The sequence below is a fragment of the Oncorhynchus mykiss genome, chromosome 15, assembly GCF_057628025.1.
Source record: "Oncorhynchus mykiss isolate SJ-2025 chromosome 15, ASM5762802v1, whole genome shotgun sequence".
NCBI lineage: Eukaryota > Metazoa > Chordata > Actinopteri > Salmoniformes > Salmonidae > Oncorhynchus > Oncorhynchus mykiss.
This window is the reverse complement of record NC_143036.1, coordinates 77,998,635-78,014,518: the sequence shown is the minus strand read 5'-3', so window position 1 is coordinate 78,014,518 and position 15,884 is coordinate 77,998,635. Positions and strand designations below refer to the sequence as shown.

Below are 15,884 nucleotides of genomic sequence, written 5' to 3'. Positions count from 1 at the left end.
TCTAAACCGGACCCTTGCTGACCTCTGGACAACGGGAGCGCGTCTAGGCCAGGCTAACAAGCGGAGCGCGTCTAGGCCAGGCTAACAAGCGGAGCGCGTCTAGGCCAGGCTAACAAGCGGAGCGCGTCTAGGCCAGGCTAACAAGCGGAGCGCGTCTAGGCCAGGCTAACAAGCGGAGCGCATCTAGGCCAGGCTAACAAGCGGAGCGCATCTAGGCCAGGCTAACAAGCGGAGCGCATCTAGGCCAGGCTAACAAGCGGAGCGCACCTAGGCTAAGCTAACAACCTGAGTGCGTCTAGACTAAACTAACAACCTGAGCGCATCTAGACTAAGCTAACAACCTGAGCGCGTGTAGGCTAAGCTAACAACCTGAGCACGTCTAGGCTAAGCTAACAACCTGAGCGCGTGTAGGCTAAGCTAACAACCTGAGCACGTCTAGGCTAAGCTAACAACCTGAGCACGTCTAGGCTAAGCTAACAACCTGAGCGCGTGTAGGCTAAGCTAACAACCTGAGCCCAGTTTCCAGACAGCGATGGAATTTAGGCTTCTGAGTGTTTTATGGATCATCTTTCCTACGACGGCCGAAGTTGTAACGTGTTTCCCTAAACAGCACGCAGAGGGAACGGTCACGTCGTTGAGGCGTTTGTCAATGCTGATAGGATGGAAAGACAAAAAAGGTAGTGCTGCTCTCGGATCAGCTTTCTCCATTCAAATTTTACCTGAACATTATAATTATTCCACAATACTGACAATGGATCAGCTCCTAGAGAAATATTGTCACCTGTGGCTGCAAATACTGAAGCGGCTTATTCTAATGCTTACCCTACAAATTACGATTTGGCACATCGTTGCATACCTGTTAGGCTACACGTCATGAAATAGAGGCAAGAATGACAAGACAGTAGCCAAAGAGCAAAATACTAAATAAATGGAATGAACATGAAATTGTGGCCTATACTGCAGGTAGTGGTTTGAGATGCCTGTAATAAACTGACACACACCATAAAGCCGACCCTAACCGGTCTGCGCTGGCTCAGATCATTTCTTTTCACATCGTCCTTTCCAGAACAGTTCCAGTGACTATGGTGGATGCGTAACCAGGCCAGAACAGAACAGCTCGGCTCAGTAGTGTGGAAAGGGTCTGAGAGGCCTAGGGTGGCCTGAAGACAGGGTTTAGAACAGCTCGGCTCAGTAGTGTGAAAAGGTTCTGAGAGGCCTAGGGTGGCCTGAAGACAAGAACAGCTTGGCTCAGTAGTGTGAAAAGGTTCTGAGATGCCTAGGGTGGCCTGAAGACAAGAACAGCTTGGCTCAGTAGTGTGAAAAGGGTCTGAGAGGCCTAGGGTGGCCTGAAGACAAGAACAGCTTGGCTCAGTGTGTGAAAAGGGTCTGAGAGGCCTAGGGTGGCCTGAAGACAGGGTTCAGCACAGCTCAAGGTTGGCATGACTACTACACTACAACTAGCTTACATGACAGTAGAATTATGGGCTTGTGCCAAAGTTCACTCATCGTCTAGTCTGTAATAGCCTGTAGTGGTCTCTGAGTGGCTCATTTCATGGCTCATTTCAGAGGGAAGAGCAAACATGGCGTAACATCTGCTAGGGGCTGTACAGGCAAATCTTCTTGTGTTGTCATTTCGGGCTGATGTTTCCACGGCATCAAGGGATGTTGACATTTAGTCTAGCCTAGGGTACGTCAGCATGGGGACATATGATCATTAATAAAATATGAAACACTAGACCTGTGTGTTTACTGGGCCTGTTCAGACTACCTATAGTATTTGGACACTGAAGTGGCCTACTAAACTAGGTAAATAGATTGTAAGCAACAGTTTATGACAGTCATAATCAGTGTTGGGATAAGTTACTTGAAAAAGGTTATATTAACTTGTTACATTTAACTAAATGTAATGCATTACTTTAAAATATGACTTTGTGTGGAAAGTAATGTGTTATATTCCTGTTGCTTTGGCGAAGAAAAGAAACCTCACCTTTGGATTGTGGGAGGGAGCAAGGAGAACCGCTCTCGCTCGACCAAAGACAGGCGACTTACTAACCCAGGTTTGATCACTAGATCCTCCTTTGATCTGTGCTGCTGTTCTAGTCTACAAGTTCTGCCCCATCATATGGGCTGCTGAATTAGCCACGTACAGAGCCTTCGGACAGTATTCAGACCCATCAACCTTTTCCCAAATTTAGTTACGTCACAGCTTTATTCTAATATGGATTCAAAAGAAGATATCCTCAATAATCTACAAAAAAATACCCCATAATGACAAAGAGAAAAAAGGTTTTTGGATTTTTTTTGCAAATGTATGTCTTATTTACATAAGTATTCAGACCCTTTGCTATGAGACTCAAAATTGAGCTCAGTTGCATCCTGTTTCCATTAATCATCCTTGACATGGTTCTACAACTTAGGAGTCCCAACTGTGGTTAAGTCAATTGATTGGACATGATTTGGAAAAGGTACACAACTGTCTATAAAAAGTTCCCACAGTTGACCAGGCCATGAGGTGGAAGGAATTGTCGATAGAGCTCCAAGACAGAATTGTTTTGAGGCACAGATGTGGGTAAGGGTACCAAAAAATGTCTGCTGCATTGAAGGTCCCGAAGAACACAGTGGCCTCCATCATTCTGAAAATGGTAGAAGTTTGGAACCACCAAGGCTCTTCCTAGATCTGGCGGCCCGGGCCAACTGAGCAATCGGGGGAACAGGGCTTTGGTCAGGGAGGTGACCAATAACCCGATGGTTACTCTACAGAGCTTTAGAGGTCCTCTGTGGAGATGGGAGAACCTTCCAGAAGGACACCCATCTCTGTAGCAATCCACCAATCAGGCCTTTATGGTAGAGTGGTCAGACGGAAGCCACTCCTCAGTAAAAGGCACATGACAGCCCGCTTGGAGTTTGCCAAAAGGCACCTAAAGGACTCTCAGACCATGAGAAACCAGATTCTCTGGTCTGATGAAACCAAGATTGAACTCTTTGGCCTGAATGCCAAGCGTCACATCTGGAGGAAACCTGGCACCATCCCTATGGTGTAGTATGGTGGTGGCAGCATCATGCTGTGGGGATGTTTTTCAGTGGCAGGAGGTGGGAGACTAGTCAGGATTGACACCTTCTAACACCTTCTAACAAGAGAATGACCGTAAGCACACAGCCAACTGCCTTGTTCAGGGGCAGAACAACATATTTTTTACCATGTCAGCTTGGGGATTCGATCTTCCAACCTTTCAGTTACAAGTCCAACGCTCTAACCACTAGGCTACCTAGTTGTACAACATATCATTGCCCCCCACGATGGAAATCGGGGAGGGAACTGTGGATCCGTCTCCGTCCGTTAGCACATTAGTCACAGGCAATCTCAGACAGCACTGGCACGATTTTGACAAAACCTTGGGTGTAATGACGAGTCTTGACATAGAGATCCGGCATTCAGTAAATGACACTGATTGGCCCTAGGCGGGAGCTATAGTAATTCACTGGAACGTGTTGGTCACAAGCAGTCTCAACTGGCCTAAGGGGAGGGAAGCACATCATTCGTGGGGGAACGGCATGTTTACTAGTGCCTTGTTATCTGTTCATTTAAGTTGTTTGTAATTAGACAGTAGTTGCCATATTATTATTGTTTCTAAGTATTGTTTGAGGGTTTTTTTTTTGTGTATAAAAAGCCAGCAGCATACCACCCTGCATCCCACCTCTGGGAGCTAAGCAGGGTTGGTCCTGGATGGGAGACCAGATGCTGCTGGAAGTGGTGTTGGAGGCCTAGTAGGAGACACTATTCCCTCTGGTGTAAAAAAAAAAGAAGAAGACATCCCAATGCCCCAGGGCAGTGATTGGGGACATTGCCCTGTGAAGGGTGTAGTCTTTCAGATGGGACGTTAAAACGTGTGTCCTGACTATGTGGTCACTAAAGATCCCATGGCACTTATCGTAAGATTAGGGGTGTTGACCCCCGGTGTCCTAGCTAAAATCTGGCCTTCATATCATCATGGGCCCCTAATCATCCCCAACTTCCAATTGGCTCCTTCATCCCCCCCCTCCTCTGCCCTGTAACTACGCCCCTGTAAATGAGAATGTGCATCGGAAAAGATTTTATCCTGCAAAATGTCTAATAAATGAATAACAGTCTCTTGCTGCCTATTGTATCTCAGGAAACGGTGCAATGACCACACGTTGAACAGGAAATAAAGTAGAACCACGGTGGAAATTGTAGTTAGTTCACACACAAGCAGTTTCACAACTGGTTTCTGCCTGAGCCTGTAGTTTCAAAGGGGGGGGTTTGCTGGGAAATAGCAGTTTTAAGTTGGCCATTCATGACAGGTTTAACACATTTTTACTTTGACCCCAAAGGGTTGACAGCAAAGAAATGCTAATATTCCCTTTGCACTGACGAGAGAGACCTACGAGTCACCTGTGAGAGAGTCCACAAGCGAGGGCAAGCTCTCGGAGAGATTATATTGGTATTAGTAATACGGGTGTGACACCAGCCTGTTGGCATCACAGCTGCCCTTTTAACCACAATTACCTTGCTTAGTGGGCGTGAGATTAAGAGCACCATCGTCATGAGGAGACTGACTGTAGCCTACCCTACTGCTGTCAACGTAGGCCCTAGTAAGTATTCACTAACTACTATCCAGTGTATGAGCTGGCACTACTACTAAAGTAGGCCTACTACTGTAAACAAAACAATACCAGTACTACTGACAGGAGAAAATGGTCAACTGACAACTAGGCCTATTGCAATAGGCCTTGAAACAACTGTTAGATACACGGGAACTGCCGATAGGTACTCATCACAGTGGGAGGCTGTTCCTTCTCCTGCTAGAACAAAAACGGTAGCTACGGCGTGCCGACCAACCTATCGCAATGCTCGTCAGTGGCCAACAAGTTGACTTTGAGCCAATCAGAGAGCATGTAAAATGTAAAAGTTAACTTAAAAAGATCCACAGATGAGCCAATCACACTTCATATCACACCAATCACACTTCTAGCACCAGCTGTCAGAGCAGCTCACAGATTACTGCACATCTATAATTTAGCCCAAACAACTACCTCTCCCCCTACTGTATTTATTTATTTTGCTCCCCATTATTTCTATCTCTACTTTGCACATTATTCCACTGCAAATCTACCATTCCAGTGTTTTACTTGCTATAGTGTATTTACTTCGCCACCATGGCCTTTACCTCCCTCATCTCACATCGTATACAGACTTATTTTTCTACTGTGTTATTGACTGTATGTTTGTTTTACTCAATGTGTAACTCTGTGTTGTTATATGTGTCGAACTGCGTTACTTTATCTCGGCCAGGTCGCAATTGTAAATGAGAACGTGTTCTCAAACTTGCCTACCTGGTTAAATAAAGGTGAAATAAATAAATAAAATATGCTACATAACTAGGTACCATCACACAGCCTAAGTGCACACAACACTAAATACTACCTCCAAGCCAGCTAACCACTGTAGCTAGTTGACATAATTAAATCACAATGGACTAGCTAGTTTCCATGAAACAGCTGCCGAGTTAGTGCAGTGTCCATAGCATGCTAGCAATGTTGTGCCAGCTAGCGAATATGCTATGGAGTATGCTATGGAGAGTGAATTAAACTGTTTAATTGTCATCTTGCTAGGTAGTTATCTAGCTGTGGCCATCTGGCTAGTATAAACAAGGGCTTTCTACAAAAAAATGGCAACATCAGCGCAGACAACTTGGAATCTAGACCACAAGCAATACGCATATGCAATGCCAAACAACACTACTGCTACCTTCCGGTTTGGAGTATTTTAACAAGGCTGAATGGCTGACGACTTCCAAGGTCTTTGCTGTGTGAACACAAAAGAGATTGAGTGTCGACAGTCAGAGCTGCCAAGTACTGTCTCCAGGAAACATTTGACAATCCTACCCGAGTGTCTGAGCTTTAAGACTCAAGGCTCACTGGCAGTGCAGTAGAGAGCAAACTCTAGTCTAGAGGGCTTCACAAATATACCCGAAACCTATTACCCCGAGAAGGAACTGATCTGTGTGAAAATATGATAGTGAGCATTTCTTCTTTGCCAAAATAACCCATTCACCTAACAGGTGTGGCATATCAAGAAGCTGAATAAACATGACCATTACACAAGTTCACCTTGTGCTGTGGACAATAAAAGGCCACTAAAATATATGTAGTTATGTCACACAACAATGCCACAGATGTCTCAAGTTGAGGTTATGTGCTACTGGCATGCAGGAACGTCCACCAAATATGTTGCATTATTTCATTCCCAGTCATGTGAAATCCATAGATAACGACCTAATCAATTACTTATATTAACTTTAACTCGTTCAAATCTTTGAAATTGTTGCATTTATATTTTTCTGCATATTTTGCTTGCTTTTGTGTAAATAAAACGGCATTTTTAATATTTTGGATCTGATACAGACCCTGGTCCATCTCAGATCCAATATTGATTTTGAAGAAGAAAAAAATGACTGGGTCCTGTCTTTCTCGGGTGGGAATTTCACAGATCCAGTTCAGTTTGAGAGATAATTTTCAGGACCCAAGAAGACCACTTCTCTAGTCTCTAAGACTCGAGGCCCACTGGCAGTGCAGCAGTGAAACCACTTTCCCATTCAGCTCCTCTCATCATTGCCTTGAGTAATAAACACCCTCTTGTGATGTCCTGGTAGGAAATGACAAGGAGTTTTCCTGCCTCTTTCAGGAGAGCAATAAACACAGGCCATTCTAAGTTCATAACTAACCTATCGGTAAAGCCAACTTCGCTACAGTTACTACAGTTTCCAGAGAGTCAGCAACAGGTTTAACTTTTTGCAGTAATGCAAAGTACAAACAAATTGCTTAGTACACTAGTTAGACTGCTTGACAGCAACTGTGATCGTATAGGATTGAATTTGATACTGTAGTAATGTGTGATTATGTGGCAGCACAATCGTATTGATTCATAGAAGATGATAAGTTTAGCAACAGCACTGTAAAGGCCTACTACAAACACCTAGAAACCTTATCACGTCCGGCATTGCAAAACCACATATTGTGCAACCTACTGCTATGAGAAGCCCTGAGCTTACTGACAGATCTAGTCTGTGTTGTCCATCTCAATGCGATTTTAGGTGTGGAGTAAACGTGACCTTTCTCTACTCTGCATAAATGCTATGTCATAGTAGTTCAATCCTTGTTCAGTTCAGTCAACTGTCCTGCAGGGCCACGTTTGGGGCAACTAGTGAAGCTTTCTGACCACTGGACAGGAAGTTGAACCTGGCTGGTTGTTGTTGATTTGGTTACTCTGAGTGGGCTACTTCCTGTTCATTGGGGCATATTCACCTCTACCACATTCACGTTGAAGAACACTTGTTTCATGTTGAATAGCACCAATGTATAGTTGAGATAAAGCTTTTAGCTCGCTTATTTTTACAGCTGTGACAGTTGGCTACTAGGAAAACTAGCTAGCTACAGTAGCTAGCAGACGTTTGTTAATTTAGTTGGCTAGCTAATCGTTATCAGAATTGCTAGCTAGCCATCTTGGTAAACACCCTAAATAACCATGTTGAACAGGTTGCAGTGACTTGTTGTGGGTGGACTGCCCTAAACTAGCTAGCTAGCTGCGACACAGATGAATGGCTGTTGCTGTGAGTTAGTGACAGGCTATCACTAGCAGCTAGGCTAACGTTAGCTAGCTCACCTTTTACTGTTTTCAACATACAGCACATTTAACCCTTTGTCGTCCGGACAAGAGTGAATCACACATCCAGCTAGCCACGTAATCAACGTACCTGAAGTGTGGTGATGTGTTTGTCGTTGAATTTATTTTCACAATACCGCAACACGAGCGAGGTCTTGCCGACACAACCCTCTCCCAACAAAACCACCTTGAAAGAGTAGGTTTTGTTACCCGCTCCGCCGCCAGCCGCCATGGTGAAATAAATACGATTAGGAATATAAGTAGCCCAGTCGAATGTATGTCCCTCTAATCACATGAGATGTGTCAAATCGAAATCAATAAGTCGAGGACACGAATCCTCCTGGCGAATCAGAATAGGAACCAATTTTCACTCGCCCAGCTCTTTGTAGACCAAACTGATTTCCCCCACCCTCACTCAGCTGGCTGGTTCGCTCTGCTCTCCCCTCTCAACCCCCCCTCCTAATGGCGTCGCTTTCTGCGTCATGCTCTGGGATCATATGATCAACTGGACCGCAACAATCGAAAGTGCTGGAGCTGAACAGAGAAGCTCAGTCTATTTTCCCAATGGATCATCAATCATATATGTTAGAGTAAAGAATACAAAAACTAGGACATTTTATAAAAAAAACAAACAAAATAAGACTGTTTGAAAGACGAAAAGTAAGAAGCCCAGAAGTCAGTATAACTCATAAAAACAGAATATTGTTTTGACCGTATTATGATAGGTTATCATTATTGTGGTTGGTTGGTTTACCCAGGATCATTATCACTGCAAGACCCTCCCGAGTGAGAATAATTTGTCACACAAAAATCATGAGGAATCTATTTCTCCTCTGAGCCATACGGCAGTGCTATTTTATTTATGCATTTCTGACAAATCTGCTTATTTTCACATCAAAAGATCATAATTCTTGGAAGGCTCCCAGAACACGATGTGGAAATCCCCCATGCTGAACATACACACAGTGAGCAAAGACTAAGTGATTTCCTTGAATCTTCGTTTCAGAAAGAAGTACGCTTGTTTTGTTCAAACTTGACCTATTTCTGTTTCTACTAGAGACTTAAGGGGTCATTTTCTGAATGTCTACCCTAAACTAGATAACGATCATACTTCCAAAAATCCAAGGCACTGTTGTGGAAAAGTTAAAGCCTTTCTTTTAGCAGCTATCGCATAGCAAAAAAAATGTAAGCGCACGAACGACGAGCGGCTCACCTGCCTTCTTTAGGGTGGCGCGTGAGTCGCAACGCGCTGGTGGGACTTCTGGTCAAATTGGTATTGAAATGATCTCTAGGACATATCAAACAAAGAGCTTCACTACAGCCTTATCCAACACTAGTTACGGTCACAACAAACCTCTTGAATATCACTTTCAATGGAAACAAACAAAACGTAAGACAGGAATTTTCATACATGCCTGATGACTCAGTGACACAGGTGATCTCTTCCATATCAAATATGTTTATTGAAAGCAGTGAGCTAAGTCCTTTTTTTTAAAACTGAGCAACATAAAGCCAATGTACAAACAGAATATAAAGTAGTCTACTTTTTGTTTTATTTTCTTAAACCATGGAAATCTACCTGTGCAAAGGGCACACATACAGAACACTTGTTTGAGATAACACCCCCCCCCCCCACTTAAAGCAGTGTACAATGAACAGCATATGTCCTCTAAAGTGCAAATAGCATTATACATTCACAAGAATAACAATAAACCCGAACAGTGCGATTTAGATTAAGAATATACACCCCCCCCCCCCCCACATAAACACCATATTGATGAATAATGTAACCCCCCTCCCCCATATAGATGAAGAATATAACCCCCTCCACCATATACACCATATTGATGAAGAATATACCCCCCCCCCCCACACATATACACCATATTGATGAAGAATATAACCCCCTCCCCCCATATACACCATATTGATGAAGAATATAACCCCCTCCCCCCCATATTCACCATATTGCATAATGGATCAATAAAGTGTGAGCAGCTTGGTTAGTAAGAACATCTTAAAAAGACGGTATATAATGTCAGGAAAGTGTCAATGATTGATTGATCTGACCATCTTAGCAGAGAGAGGAATACCGTAAAGACATCACACTGTACATAAAAAGGTCATTCATTTATTTGCAGTGTTCTCTTTCGCTTCCCGTCTGGGTCTGGGAGATGACGGTCTGGAATCAAGAATAAACACATTTTAAAAATGGCATTTAGACAACACAGCCTACTCCAGATACAGAACGGGGGTCAACTTCATTTAGTCAAATCCACATACGTCAAATGACAAAAAACAAAACAAATAACATTTGTCTGACAAGAGACATTTTAATTATACTTACATGTCCTTGATAGCTTTCTTCATGAGCTGTCTTGTACATGGGGACATCACACTGTCTGTTGGACTCCTTATTGCAGACCTACGTCGCCACAGAAGGCAGTAGAGAGAGAGAGATAGATAGATAGATAGATAGATAGATAGATAGATAGATAGATAGATAGATAGATAGATAGATAGATAGATAGTGAAAGTGGAGCAAGAGAATATATCAAGCAATCAGCCAACAAGTGAATGCCAAATTACAGAGGAGGTACTTCTTCATGCAATTAAAGCCTTTAAATCCGGGAAAAGTCCAGGGCTGGATGGCATACCAGTGGAGGTATACCAAACCTTTTGATATCCAGAGGACCATTATTAGCACGTTTTAACCACTCATATATATACACACACACACACACACACGGTAGATTATCAGATACTCAACAAGGTCTGATTTCATTATTACTGAAACAGGAGCCATGTGGTAAATCTAAAGGATCCAGTCTATTAAAAAAAATAATTGGAGGCCTCTTACACTTCAGTGTTGTGATGCAAAAATTCAAGCAAAATGCTTTAGCGCATAGAATTAATTAAAAAAGGTGTTGCCTGATTAGGATGAATAATATCTGACAGGATTATTATTTATTTTTTTACATGGACAAGACAAGTACTGGAAACAATAGAACATTATGAATAATCTGGGAAACCAGGCCTGGTTTTCATAGCCGACTTTGAAAAGGCCTTTAATAAAGTACGACTGGAGTTTATCAAACAAAGTGCCTGGAATATTTCAATTTTTCAGAATAGTTTATAAAATGGGTTAAAGTTATGTATAGTAACCCTAGGTGTAAAATAATAAATAATGGCTACTTCTCAGAAAGTTTTAAACACTGTCAAGAGGAGTAAAACAAGGTTGTCCACTATCGGCATTTCTATTTATTATTGCCATTTAAAATGTTAGTTGTTAAAAATCAGATCCAACATTAATATTAATGGTTTAGAAATCCAGATCACTCGATCTGCCGAATTCTCTCTGCTCAGGTTTTCCGTCATAGGATGTCGGTGAGCGGAGTCGGGAGGGTTGTCAGCGAAAAGGGACACACCTGGGCTCTAGTGCATCCCGGAGATAAACACACCTTTCCCCCATTCATTGAGGAGACTCTCTACATAGAGAAACTATTGGGTTTGGCTGTTTTGTTTTGGCACCTTTTAAAACACATCTATGTACACAACCACACACACCATTGTTACTTCTATTTAGTTTAGTTAAATATATTTGTTATTCCTTGATCTCTTATTCCTTGCAAACTTTTGATGGTGTTGGAGTCGTGTTAGGCCAAGCAGTCGTGGGTGAACAGGGAATACAGGAGGGGACTAAGTACACACCCCTGAGGGGCTCCAGTGTTAAGGATCAGCGTGGCAGATATGTTGTTGCCTACTCTTACCACCTGGGGGCAGCCTGTCAGGAAGTCCAGGATCCAGTTGCAGAGGGAGGGGTTTAGTCCCAGAGTCATTTGCTTAGTGATGAGATTTGTGGGCACTAATGTGTTGAACGCTGAGCTGTAGTCGATGAACAGCATTCTCGCATAGGTGTTCCTTTTGTCCAGGTGAGAAAGGGCGGTGTGGAGTGCGATTGAGATTACATCATCTGTGGATCTGTTGGGGCGGTATGCGAATTGGAGTGGGTCTAGGGTGTCTGGGAGGATGCTGTTGATGTAAGCCATGACCAGCCTTTCAAAGCACTTCATGGCTACTGACGTGAGTGCCACGCGCCGGTAATCATTTAGGCAGGTTACCTTCGCTTCCTTGGGCACAGGGACTATTGTGGTTTGCTTGAAACATGAAGGCATTACAGACTCAGTCAGGGAAAGGTGGAAAATGTCAGTGAAGACACTTAACAGTTGGTCCGCACATGCTTTGAGTACAAGTCCTGGTAATCCGTCTGGCACCACGGCTTTGTGACTGTTGACCTGTTTAAAGGTTTTGCTCACATCAGCTACCAAGAGCGTTATCACACAGTCATCCAGAACAGCTGATGCTCTTGTGCATGCTTCAGTGTTTCTTGCCTCGAAGTGAGCATAAAAGGCATTTAGCTCGTCTGGTAGGCTCGCGTCACTGGGCAGCTGGCGTCTGGGGTTCCCTTTGTAGTCCGTAATAGTTTAAGCCCCGCCACATTCCACGGGCATCAGAGCTGGTGTAGTAGGATCCTGTATTGACGCTTTGCTTGTTTGATGGTTCGTCTGAGGGCATAGCAGGATTTCTTATAAGCGTCCGGATTAGTGTCCTGCTCCCGGAAAGCGGCAGCTCTAGCCATTAGCTCGATGCGGATGTTGCCTGTAATCCATGGCTTCTGGTTGGGATATGTACGTACAGTCACTGTGGGGACGTCGTTATCGATGCACTTATTGATGAAGCCGATGACTGAGGTGGTGTAATCCTTAATGCCATTGGATGAATCCCGGAACATATTCCAGTCTGTGCTAGCAAAACAGTCCTGTAGCGTAGCATCCACGTCATCTGACCACTTCTGTGTTGAGCGAGTCACTGGTACTTCTGATTCCTGCTTACAAGCTAAAGCTAGGAGGATATAATTATGGTCAGACTTGACAAATTGAGGTTGGTGGAGAGCTTTGTATGCATCTCTGTGTTTGGAGTAAAGGTGGTCTAGGATTTTTTTCCCCCCTGGTTGCACATGTGACATGCTGGTAAAAATTTGGTACAACTGATTTAAGTTAGCCTGCATTAAAGTCCCCGACCACTAGGGGCGCCACTTCTGGCTGAGCCTTTTCTTCTTTGCTTATGGCCTCAGAGTTGGTTGAGAGCGGTCTTAGTGCCAGCTTCACTTTGTGGCGGTGTCCATCTCGTTGGAGGGCAGAAATGATTAAATATTAAAGCATTTACACCGCTCAGTCATACTCAAATCCAAACGGGTTCTCTAGCAAATTACTAAGAATGTCTCACCCAATGTTCAAGAATGGCCTTTTTCCCCATTACAACCTCACTTCCAGGTATTTGAAAACTAAATAATCTCCACAATATGGTTATTTTTAAAACAAGCCATAGAAAATTAGTTGCAATTTCAGTTTAATCCACCAGAAAAGACAGAACAAATAATACAAGAGTGGTTAAACTCAAATATAGTAATTGATAAAAAAAAATTTAAAAAATTGTTGATAAAAATAAAAATATATAATCTTTGTAAATGATATAATAAATAGGACGGGTGGAGTTGTCACACATGCAGCTAACGCGTGGAAAATGTCTGCTCTACCCACAATTACAACCAACTAATTGCAGCATTACCGAAAAAAATGGAAGAGGAAAGTGTGGAAACTGGAAAGAGTAAGGCAAAGGGTGGCTACTTTGAAGAATCTCAGATATATTTTGATTTGTTTAACTCTTTTCTTGGTTACTACATGATACCATGCGTGTTATTTCATAGTTTTTCTACAATGTAGAAAATAGAAAAATAAAGAAGAACCCTGGAATGAGTAGGTGTCCAAACTTTAGACTGGTGTGTGTGTGTGTGTGTGTGTGTGTATATGTGTATATGTGTATATGTGTGTGTGTGTGTGTGTGTGTGTGTGTGTGTGTGTGTGTGTATGTGTGTATGTGTATGTATGTATGTATATATATGCATGTGTATTTATATTTACAAAAAATATATGGGGGATTGGAAATGATGCAGACAATTACATTGATGGAAGCTACAATCTGCAATACTAAAGCTGATCTACCCCCTTAAAAAATTAAATATATAACATACAACTATTTTACAGGCAGCACACCAACATTCCTCCTTTATATACTTTTCTATTAATTTGAGTAAAGCGGAGTCCCTTCTAGCCATGACCCTGACTAGGGGCACTCTCCCGTGGGTTATAGGTCATCTCTCACATGGTAACCGGAACTATTTGCAAAGGTGAGAGCTTATTATACCTCAGTGGGTGAATTGAATCAAAGATAATGAATATACTGGCAAGATGCACGTCTCACCGCTCTAAATGGGAGTTGTTGTCCACAAAGCGGCACGGCGGACTGTCTAGCTCCCGCCTATCCTTTCTTTGGATTGTTGGATTTATTTTTTGGGTTGAACAAATTCAACACGCCATACAAACTCCTTACTTGGTGGGTGGGGAAAAAAACACCACCTGCTGATTTTCTACTGAGTGGGGCCTCTCTTCCTCTCTAAATTGAGTTGAGGAGAGGCAAATCTGTATATAATGGAGGAGATGCTCATGTCAGTATGAGTCATAATTACCTAGCGGTCAAACAGGGAAATGGTTCCAAATGGTTTTCCACCATTAATTTCTCCTCGTAGGGGATTTTAGAAACACTTACAATAAGGGCTGTGTTTCATGTAGGCTTTACCCTGGCTTGACGTCTCGGGACAAGGTGACTTTCCTCAATACATTTGCTTCCAACAAATTAAATGCTAGTTAGCTGCTAATGTGGCTATCATAAAGAACTACAAATGCCATGTTCTGGACGAGACTGCCGAATCGAGGCAAAGGTAAGAATCTCTGGATTAACCATCTAATGTTGACTAAATGTAGTAATTTATAAAAATGGCTACATTTCTTGAAATGTACCTGTTTGCAAAGGTTTCAAGCTAGAGGTAATGTCCAAGACAAATCCCTTATGGGAAAAACGATTGGAACCATTTCCCTGCTTGACCGCTAGGTTTTATGGGTATTATGACACCTCCACTGAGGGGCTCTCAGGCGGGAAGGAAGGCGACAAGCCACTATTGTAATACTGTATAAAAACAACTGTTGGTTTAACATGCATTAATCTAACAATCATTCCTACTTTCATAACTTACTTCTCTTGAATCTTCTTTCTTTTCGCCAGGCTTGGTGTCGGCGGCGGTTGATTGTTGTGAGGAGACATTGACTGTAGTGTTTTTCCAGAGCTCATTTTCTCTGCAGAAAGCCTTCATGACATTAGCGACAGTTTAGTGTTTTTATACATTGTATCCATAACTAATTAGGTAAACATTGTAGTAACTTGCATACAATAACGTACACTGTAGCGTTGCTGCATGTAACATTGTTACTAATACGAACTGTTAATCGTTGAAATTATGTAATTGATTATACCAAGTACATTTTCATTGTAGCAGTTAAGAACCCACCTTCTTTTTAAAAATCTTATTAGCCACAGTCGTGGAAAAAGTAGACAAGGCTTGAGATCCAGTTAGTTTAGTAACGATCAGCTGAGTTCGTGTCAAATAGGACATTTCGAAAGTGGTGTTTCAAATACGCTCCTCTCATTGGTAGTTGCCACGGAACAAGCATAACAAACCCCACCCTCTCAGAAAACATTTTGACATATCTCATAATTTATTTTCTCATTGTACGTTGTGATTTTGGGGGGAAAATAAACTCCAAGTCGAATACTTTTAATTATTGTAAAACACATAAAAGCCATTTTCTGCTTTAACGCAAACATGCATTGAGTTCACAAGAATGTTTTGGGCATTTATTTAAATTAATTTACATACATTACATTTTATGTGCAGGAGGAACAGGCACTTTTTCTATATATTAAACCCACAGCACCAGACTTCAAGTGTACAGAGAATATCATTTTTTTTGCTCAAACTAAGAACTTCGTATATTATATATTGAGAACGTTTAATTAAAGCGATCTTTCAAAAGATATGCGCCCAACGTGGGGCTCGAACCCACGACCCTGAGATTAAGAGTCTCATGCTCTACCGACTGAGCTAGCCGGGCTTGCGTAACAACAGGAAACTCCCCCTTTACAAACCATGAAGCGCGAACCCTGCCCTCTCAAGAGCTCGCTCCAAGACTGATGTAATTACACAGCGTGTTCACCACTGCATTCACACAGCTTCTGAGTAGGAGTGCTG

At 42.6% G+C, this 15,884-nt stretch overlaps 2 protein-coding genes and 1 non-coding gene across 4 annotated transcripts in view; all 3 read right to left on the bottom strand.

The window, feature by feature from the left end:
• rab21 (RAB21, member RAS oncogene family) overlaps positions 1-8,180 on the bottom strand; it is a 31,903-nt gene extending 23,723 nt beyond the window's left edge. The window contains exon 1 of the mRNA XM_090199198.1: positions 7,773-8,180. Within this exon, the coding sequence (XP_090055324.1) occupies positions 7,773-7,913 (141 nt within the window). The 5' untranslated portion in view covers positions 7,914-8,180. The remainder of the gene's footprint in view (positions 1-7,772) is intronic.
• A 1,032-nt stretch (positions 8,181-9,212) lies between these two features.
• LOC110499736 (uncharacterized) lies at positions 9,213-15,300 on the bottom strand. Of its 2 annotated transcripts, none has more exons than XM_090199199.1 (4): positions 15,144-15,266; positions 14,832-14,942; positions 10,029-10,106; positions 9,213-9,863 (listed from the first exon to the last, which is right to left on the bottom strand). In XM_090199199.1, exons 1-4 carry the CDS (start codon positions 15,246-15,248, stop codon positions 9,813-9,815), a joined length of 345 nt encoding a protein of 114 aa, XP_090055325.1. In that variant the 5' UTR covers positions 15,249-15,266; the 3' UTR covers positions 9,213-9,812. The 2 variants fall into 2 exon arrangements, 1 of the variants encoding a protein (XP_090055325.1); XR_016486512.1 differs by having other exon boundaries at positions 9,797-9,863; positions 14,832-14,931; positions 15,144-15,300.
• Positions 15,301-15,674: 374 nt separating this feature from the next.
• On the bottom strand, positions 15,675-15,747 carry trnak-cuu (transfer RNA lysine (anticodon CUU)). Its single transcript has one exon. It is a non-coding gene; the product is annotated as a tRNA-Lys (tRNA).
• Positions 15,748-15,884: the final 137 nt, after the last annotated feature.

Excerpts from the sequence above, each read along its gene's own strand:
- LOC110499736 (XM_090199199.1), bottom strand. The coding sequence starts at position 15,248 with ATGTCCTATTTGACACGAACTCAGCTGATCGTTACTAAACTAACTGGA. Across the intron at positions 14,943-15,143 it reads ATAAGATTTTTAAAAAGAAG|GCTTTCTGCAGAGAAAATGA; the intron begins GTGGGTTCTTAA and ends AATGTCATGAAG. Across the intron at positions 9,864-10,028 it reads AAGAAAGCTATCAAGGACAT|ACCGTCATCTCCCAGACCCA; the intron begins GTAAGTATAATT and ends TCTTGATTCCAG.